Genomic DNA, 9,514 nt, shown 5'->3' on the forward strand with positions numbered 1-9,514 from the left:
TAAATTGATTTATTATATTTCTGATTTCATTTATTAGGTTTTATCAAATTTATTTATAAATATACATATATATAAGTATTACTACACGGCAGCTATAGCTACTGAAAGTACAATAGATTAAATCATAATAAATTAAAGACTTTCCGCCTAAAATTTATGAGTTCTAGCATCAATTTACAATGACTGGTATCAATAATTTATAATAATAAAGTAAAACCGATGACAATTATAAAACAATAATTTATTTACGATATTATGCACGTTTGGCGAACTTATAATTTAACTACATGCAAACTTGCATCGATGTTATTCTCCAAATATAATACTAGACGTCCTGGACACGTACGAAAAATTGGACAACACACAGAGACTCAATGACGAGATGGCTGGTATACAATGAAGATAACTCCCAATTATAATACTAAAGGATTTAAACTGACTCGGCTAGAGATTAACACAGAATTGACTAGATTTTACAATTATGTGAATGTGACTAGCCCATAGTTACGTTGGACTTTAAGTTTATAGTAAATATACCAACTAGACTTTCCCTGATTAAAAAAGTGAATTGAAAAGTATTGAAAAAGATGAGAAATGAATCCTTTCGAATACTTTCTATACCCCAAGGTTTTCATTTTGACATAAAATGAATACTTTTCAATCCCAAAATAATAAAAGAATTTCTGAACTTCCGAGGAATTGAAAAAGATTCAAATGAATTGAGATTTTTAATCTTTCTGAATCCTTCTCAATACCTAAATAATCCGACATTTCGGATCAAGTGTGGGATTGAAAAAGATTGAAATGAATTGAAATTTTTGAATCTTTCCGAATCCTTCTCAATACCTAAATAATTCCATACTGGAAGGGATTGAAATGATGAAAGATTGAATTCTTTTCAATACTTTCGAATTCCACTTTGGAATTGGAAATTATTCAAACGATCGAAATTTCAATTCCATTCAATACTTTCCAAAACCGCCGAGGGATTGAAAAGAATTGAAATAATTTTCAATACTTTTCAATTCACTTTTTTAATCAGGGATTGTTATTATAAAATGTACGGACCTCATAAACTTTGCTTGAAGTCCAGAAGAGTACGAACTGCAGCAACCATCGTAGTAAGAGTATGAAGTGGGTTCAGAATTGTACAGTAAGGACCTCGATAGGCATTCTCAGCCCTTCTCTACACTTCCACTTTAGTTGGTGGTTAAGGCCCAAGTCCCCGTGCAGACGCTTGATTGCCCTTATATACTCTAAATCCTGAGAAGGGACATCTGAGCTGCCACTTATATTGTTTTGAACACTGACCCATGGGTCTCTTTTGGTGTCTTGGTGAACCGAGAGAGAGTTTTTCAAAAATAGAGTCATAAGAGTAATTATAAGTCAATTTCTGCAAGAAATTTTCTAAAAGAGCCATGAACGGTAAGTATAATTTTCCATGATAATGTTTCTTAAATGATTTATATGGTTTCTAAAGATGCATTAGTATACAAATAGACAAATGTTTTTAGCTAGAATCAACTTGATTCTGTAAAGTTCGACAGGTTTCATTTTCTAAATAAATTATCAATACCTTTAGCAAAGTTTAAATGTTGACTAGATACATTACATTATTGTTGATAATGACGTTAGTCGGTTTAAAAAAAAATCCACTTAAATTAATTTTATACATTGATTATACTGTTTGAACTATTAACTTTACTAACTCATAAAATAAAAAATGAAACATATTTTAAACTGGAAAAAGTTATTGATGTTTTTAAAATTTTAGATTATAAAATACAATATATTTAATATTTAAATAACTAAAACCCCTATTAACCATTACAACTTTGGGCAATAGCGTTGAATATATTAAGATTTTGAAAAATGGTATTTGTTACAAAGTTTGATTACTTATTACTAAAAATTATAGGCAAAGCTATTATTGCAAATAAATTCCATGTCCAAATGGTAAAGTTTTTTTTTTTTATTCAAGTTAATTTTTCACCTATAATTATTTTTATTCATTTGATCTCTTTGTTTAGATCTTGTAACTTTTGCTTGTTCACTATTTCGTGTCACTCGTTCATTGTCATTAATAATTACTCTATTAGATGTAGATTTCTCAACTTGATGAAATGAAAAATCAGATGAGTTTATATTTGGAAAAGAGGCAGATGATTCCATTAGATTTATCGTACCAGGAATTATATTTGATATTTTATCCGATCTATAATTTATTTACACCGTAAATTATGCTGTTAAAATAATTAAAATTAAAATATTAAATGGAATAAATATACCTGGAGGGGTTTGAAAGTACCACTGCTGATGCACGTTTGAGTGGTTGTTGACGATCGGTACTATTATCAGTTAAATCAAATTTCCTCTTAACTGGTCCCAAACAACTCGGTCTTATGGCTATTGGACTTAAACTACGTCTCATAGCAAATGGTTTCCTCGTAGGGCTCGGAGAAAGGTTATTTCTCCAATGAACAATATGAAGTCTAGGTGAATAACATTGACGTTGTCCTAAACTAGATCTAGTAGGTGATGGTGAAGAACAAGGGGGAGGGCTGTTAATAATTGGTAGATTAAGATTCAACGGATCAACAACTCGTTTTATCATTTGTTTTTCGATATTTTTAAGTTGTTGATTAGGTAGCTCTGAATCCTTAAAAGATAGTCCTTCAGCTTCGAGGGTTAAATCTTCCCATGATTGAGAAATTTGCATCACACTATGAATTTCTTTTTCATGTGCAGCTTCTCTGCCAGCGACATCAATGCATTCTTCTTGTTTTAATTGGTTTACTCTCGGCGTTAGTCTAGGAGTATTTGCAAAACTCTAAAATATATATATATACATATATACATAAATAGTGTAGTTACTAAAATTGTATTCAATTTTTGTTTTAATTTAATGCATCTTACACTTGTACTAAACCGACGTGTTCTTGGTATTGTTGGGGACAGAGTTACTGCAGTAGCGACATCCCTGTAAATTATAAAGTGAGTACTTTGTTACCATGGATTTTATATAATTTTTTTGAAATATTATGTATATTTGAATATGTTGATTAAATAAAATTATCATTTAATATTTGAATATTAAAATCAATTAATCTTGTAACAGGGTGGCCACAAAGAAATGATTTCAAATTCCCTGATATTTCCCGGTTTTCCAGTAAAGTTTTTCACATTTTTCCCTGATTTTGAAATTTTATTCGTATTGTCTAGATATTCAAAGTTTTTATTATATTTTCATTTTTAATAATTAAACTTGATAATTAAATCATGCGAGAAACCATAAAAAATGGCAATAAAATAAATGAATATTGCCTACTTTTGATTATTCGATGTTAAAAATGTATAAGTTAAAATATTTAATAAGAAATTTTATGATTTAAATAGATTCAAAATACACTGGTTACAAAAATTAAGGGATATTAAAAAAATTTCAAATTTTTTAATAATTTTAAACAGTTTGTAACTCGAAAAAAAATGGTCGTTCAATAAAAACAGAAAGTCAAACTGTAGCTTCAAGTGTCTAGTTTTCTGATCTGGGTCTTTAAATTTTTTTATTAGACACGATTCCGGAGCAATAAAAAATCAATCATAATTATCGAAAAAAATTTATTGAAGCTCGAAGACCGTTTTTAAGACGAGCAAAAATTTGGTAAATTTCTTTTTCGATAGTTTTCTTAGGATTACTCCGGAACCACACATACTAAAAAAATTTAAGGACCAGATCAAAAAACTAATCATTTGAAGCTACAATTTGCCTTTTTTGTTTTTGTCGTTCGACCATTTACCCTTGAAGTTACAACCTGTTGAAAATCACTTTAAATTTTTTAAATTTTCAACTGTTACAATTTAATTTCCGGATGCTTTTCGAAATTCCCAGACATTTCCATGATATTTCTCGGTTACATTGAATTCCCTGATAATTCCCGATATTTACGGTTTTCCCGGTTCGTGGCCAAGCTGTGTAAAAAAAATTAATTTCGATCCTATTTTATTAATGCCTACAATCTCAGAAAGAATTGTAAAAAAAATCTATTATAATCAATTATTCTTTCTTTTGAAATTATCTATTTAGTTATGCAACACTAAAAAAATTTTTGACAATCTACTAAAAGTACGATCCTGAAGTTAGCAGACGTCTGTTGTACAATTAAAAATTTTTTGATTATTTTTTTGAACATTTAAATTTAAAGAAAAAAAAAAAACTAAAAATATGCACATGTAGAAAATTTAAAAGACTACAAGTGCAATTTTTTAAAATATTTTTTTTTTTTATAATTTACTGTTTTTTAAAAAATCAAAAAATTATTAGACGTCGACTAATTTCAGCATCATACTAAAAGTTAAGTAATCTAATTGATATTCTAAGAGATTTGAAAAATAATTTTTTTGCTAAAAAAAATGGAAAACAAAAATTATGAAATACTATGGATAGTACCGTGGTGTAGATGTTGAAGATGAACTGACTGACACAGCAGCACTAATTTCATGAATCATAGGAGCGCTGCTAGATCTTTTAAGACTGATTATTGGGCAATCAATTTCCATGATTAGCAGGATTTTTTTCTAAGTTTTGTTAAAAAAATTTAATTATAAATTAGATGTGTTATTCAGGCACATCGGTGATAACTTTTGATTATTGATATTCAGATGTGTTAGGCATCTTATTGAACATACAGGTTCAATTCTTGATAAGCTACGAATTTCACAATATGTATTTGCATCATTTTTGTCCCTTTCTTTATTGCTCAGATGTTACAATTATACGCAAAAAATAATCAAATTTTTTACTATCGTACCAACTACAGCATTCAGAATTCCAAGAAATGATTGAGTTTTAGTTTCCAGCTTTCAAAAAACATATCATCTACCCAACATGGCATATGTTTAATATAAATATCAAATAACAATTTTGGGTTTATGTAGCTATAGTTGACTCCTTCAGAATCTAAAAAATTAATTATATAAAAAAAAATAATGCTAAAAATTAATTACTGTTAATTTACTTGCTATTGGTACCTATAATAATATTTAATTTAATGTTTCTGGTTGTTGAATAGCCCTATTGATCAGCTCAGAGCTCCGATACTCCAGAGCCGACAAGGCATATAATTTAAGCATAGAACATGTTAGATTTCTGTAACCACTCTCGTTGGAAAATTATGTAATGATTGACGGAATTCATATTAATAAAAAAAAATAAATAAAAACTTATAAATTTATACTGCTTGAAAATTAACACAGCAAATACGTTTAATTATTGTGATTTTAGTAAAAATTAAAAAAAAAATTGTCAAATATTAATTAGACGATGTGATGGCTAACAGTGGATAAATTATGAAATTTTAAAATATTTAAAATATTTAACATATCGAAAGCTTCTTATATTTAATTAATTAACATTACTAACTTGAAGACAACAGTAAAAAATAGATACGACTGATTGTCAATGGATGCGTTCAGATTTACTGGGTTCTAAACAGTGCTGAGCATATTCTATTGGGCATGTTTGGCCAAACTATCCCTAATAGCCACTTTAGCTTGAAATTGACAGTAATTTGATGTTGATATTACCTGTAATCTGCTGCCCGAATTTGCCGACAATTTCACAGCAAAGTTAAAAAAAAAAAAATTGCGGTTAATTTTTGCTCAATTTAGAGGTTACTTTTTACGATAAAAAAAGTCGGTAATGTTCTTTCTTACCATTTCAGAAGGTATGCAATTTATACATGAAAATGTCTACAATTTGACGGTAAAAAATACTTAACAATTTTTCAAATCAAATTAACACTAAATTGACATAAAATTTGCCTGAAAATTGACGACAATTTTTTTCTAGTCAACTTTTGAAGTAAATTTGCATTCTAATTCGAGCAGTAATTTACGTAAAATTGAATCGTAAGTTGCATACAAATTGTTGTAGAAAACGGAAAAGTCCGAAGTTGACGGAAATTTGACGAAAAATTCGAGGAAACTTTTGTAAGGAAAACTATTGCTAAAGCAAACTATGATATTAGGATAAGGACTTAGAGATGCCTTTAGTTGGCGGTGATAAGTTAATTTTTTATAAACAAATCGTTTGTTCGTTATTTGTTCTTGATTGTTTGCTAAATGGTAACATCAGTTCGTTTTTAGTTTTTTTATAAAAAATTATTAAAAAATTTACCCTGAAGTTGGCGTCAACAGCAGCTTTTTTTTTTTTTTAATACTTTTGAGTTTTTAATCGTTCGTTTGATTGAAAATAATGTTTGTTCGATGTTCTTTATATTTTTAATTCATTATTGAAGAATGTTTTTTATGAGCTAATTAATTATTGTTGCGCATGCGCAAAACCATCACGTCACAGGTCAACGCGGGTTTATTTGAATTGTTGGCCGCGTATGCAATATAATAATAATAATAATAATAATAATAATAATAATAATAATAATAATAATAATAATAATAATAATAATAATAATAATAATAATAATAATAATAATAATAATAATAATAACGAACAACGTGGCAGTAAAAAAGGCCTGTCAGGTTTCAAAGAGAATCTGTTAGTTTTAAATTAGCTTTAGATTACAGCAGTAGCTTGAAGTTAACTTGTGGATAAGGTGACTATCAGGGTAATTCATGAATTATTATGGGAATTACTGGATTATCGATATTTGATATAATTTGTTAGATTTCAAGTCGGTAATTAAAGAGCTAAATGCTTACGTCATCTGGCGTACCGGCTGGGACATAACATATCAATCAATTGCAAATTTTGTAAATCGGATAAATAACTTATTATGTCAAGAACGATTTTCAAACAAAAAGTTCATTTCATTAAATAATAAATCAGCAATACAAGTGACGCTAAATTTGATTTATTTTAGTATCTGATTTTTGCAACATTTTTACAGAAATTTTTGTTATTATTATTATCCAAAACTTTTATAATTATTATCCAATTTTCATCAAACGAATAATTGTATTCATATATTCTGTGCTTGAAAAACTTGGTTGATTCAAATTTTTAATTAATTACCCATATTAATTGTAAAAAAATTTGATGTTGCAAAATCGTTCCCGACACACTCTAAAACCAAGTGTGTTACAAGTGTATTATTTTAGGTTGCGTAACAGTTCAAGCAAAGACAAAATAACCGCGACAAAATAACCGACGACAAAATAACCGCCCTTTTATCATGGTTTTGGTGTGTTTTGTCGTCGGTTATTTTGTCATACGGTTATTTTGTCGTCGCTTATTTTGTCGCGGTTATTTTGTCTGCGGTTATTTAAACGTGACACCATTATTTTAACACATATTAAATGTGTTTTATGTTTAAGGCCATAAACAAAACTATAGTTTTTTGTAGTCACTTAAAACACGTCCCTGGCGGTTTTGAATCACCCTGAAAACAGCCTGGAAACACCCTGGGAGTGGAAACACGGTGGAATCACGGTGGTTACACGGTGGGTTTGTGCCATTTTATCACCGTGTATACACCGTGGATCCACCGTGTTTCCAGGGTGATTCAAAACCGCCAGAGACGTTTCACGGTGTGTTAAAAATCTATAGATTGCTTATGACATTTCAATGTTATTCGGCAAGTGTGTTAATTTCGACTACACACTTGGTTTTAGAGTGCACGTCAAGTTATTTATCTGCCTATGCAGGAGCTGCCAGAGTTGAACGACGGGGCCCTACTTGGCCCAGCACTGGGGAACCTAGCTTTGACACACCTATATTGGCCCATGCTTGGCTCAAGATTGGGTACTTAGTCCTGGCCGTTACAATGATTACCCGGGATTGGGCCAAGACTGGGTAACCTAGCCTTGGCCGTCCAATGCAACCCAGACTTGGGCCAAAGTAGGATATTCCAAGTTTGGCTATACCTATGCATACCTATGGTGTAATAAGTAGATCATATAAATGTATCAGTTCAACATTAGTAGGTTCGTCCAGTAGCTATATGTTATTTCTCTTTATATTCCGCCTACGGCTTGAGCTAAAGATATAACGGTTGACGCTTAATGATTAACCACTTAATGTACTGCGTACTATTTACTAATTAAAATCTTAAAAATACACCTGTCAAAACCATATATCTACAAAAAATAGAACATATTTATTATTTAATTTCAATTAAAGAAGTATTAAATGTTCTTTAACATATTATATAAATATTTAATTTTAAATCAGGGCAACAAATGGTCAAATAATAGCCTCATGACTAAACATAAACAAACTTAAAATTCATTAATTGTTAATCAAATACAGAAAGCCTATAACTTATTTCAGTATATTTGTCATCAGTAACAAAAAAATCAAATTAATAAATGTAGAAAAATAAAAATTGATTTTTTTAATCAATACCCGAAAGAAATTCCAATGAGTTAATTTTTTTTGCCCCGTGATATCGTCCCAAAGCAATTTTAGTCTTCAAACTTTAATTGTTAGCTTATATAATAGCTATTTTATAACAAAAATATTTCAAATTGTGTTAAAATTTAAAAAAATTATTTTTTAACATAAAATTTAAATTCTTTAAAAATTTTTGATCAATTAAACACTGTTTTGAAATTACCGCTAAAAATTTGTTTTAAGCAACAAGCTCCTCTATTAGCAAAATTTCAAACCAAAATACAAAATTTGCTTTGACTAGTTGTAATTAAATAGATAGACTACTCATTCATATTTAATAAAAAAAAGAATTTATTCAAAATTTTAACAATATATCTTTTAATTCATGCGGATTTTACTTTAAACGATAAATAAATAACTTATTTTATTTTTATTAATTTTTTAAAAATAAGCATAACGATTGATCATCACTGAAAGTAAAATATGGATTTTTATCTGTCCATTAAAAGTGGGTCATGGGTCATGACAAGATTCTCATTGCGCACGCTTCTATTATCGATTGAACCATTCTGAATGTATATGTGTGTTAAGACATAATTATTAAGCTGGTAAAGGCAGAACTTCAGTGCTTGATTCCTCTTCTTCCAAGGTAGTAAATAAATAATGACTATAAAGTTAGCAGACAGCTCACAAATAAAATATTTGACCAAGCATATCTTGGTTATATGTCATATTATTGAAAATTTAAAAATGGAAAATGGCGCGTAATTTGAAAACGTCAATATCCATGAAAAAAACTTTTTTTTTTTTAGTACAGTTGTCCAGCAATTTAAAAAATAAAAATTTACGAAGGTCTTACGACTTTAAATTTAGATAAAATTCGATGAAATTAACACATTATGATTAGCTAGTTACAATCTAAAAGCCCATTTTACAATTTTTTAAATTTTTGGCTTAGAATCTTTAGAACGTTATAACTTATGAAATAATCATCCAATCTGATACAAAAAAAACTCAAATTGTTTATTTTTAAATTCTCTAAAGGTCCATTTTTTTTTTTTTGTTGTTTTCATTTTTTATTTATTGTTATTAATAAAAATAAATTTTAAAACATTCCAAAACGAACATATCAAACTCAAAATAAATAAAATTCACAAAATAAAA

The 9,514-nt window shown here is 28.6% G+C and overlaps 1 protein-coding gene across 4 annotated transcripts; it reads right to left on the reverse strand.

Annotated features, from left to right (window-relative positions):
• Nucleotides 1–21: 21 nt before the first annotated feature.
• On the reverse strand, nt 22–5,600 carry LOC130667910 (P2R1A-PPP2R2A-interacting phosphatase regulator 1). Of its 4 annotated transcripts, none has more exons than XM_057469840.1 (6): nt 5,029–5,372; nt 4,809–4,957; nt 4,448–4,705; nt 2,917–2,980; nt 2,289–2,830; nt 22–2,215 (listed from the first exon to the last, which is right to left on the reverse strand). In XM_057469840.1, the coding sequence occupies exons 3-6, from the start codon at nt 4,555–4,557 to the stop codon at nt 1,990–1,992; spliced, it is 942 nt and encodes a 313-aa protein (XP_057325823.1). In that variant the 5' UTR covers nt 4,558–4,705; nt 4,809–4,957; nt 5,029–5,372; the 3' UTR covers nt 22–1,989. The 4 variants fall into 4 exon arrangements, 3 of the variants coding, with proteins under 3 accessions (XP_057325823.1, XP_057325825.1, XP_057325824.1); XR_008989924.1 differs by having other exon boundaries at nt 27–444; nt 1,069–2,215; nt 4,448–4,957; XM_057469842.1 differs by lacking the exon at nt 5,029–5,372 and adding an exon at nt 5,584–5,600 and having other exon boundaries at nt 4,448–4,957.
• Between the last annotated feature and the right edge of the window lie 3,914 nt (nt 5,601–9,514).

Source organism: Microplitis mediator, chromosome 5, assembly GCF_029852145.1.
Source record: "Microplitis mediator isolate UGA2020A chromosome 5, iyMicMedi2.1, whole genome shotgun sequence".
NCBI classification, from domain to species: Eukaryota; Metazoa; Arthropoda; class Insecta; order Hymenoptera; family Braconidae; genus Microplitis; species Microplitis mediator.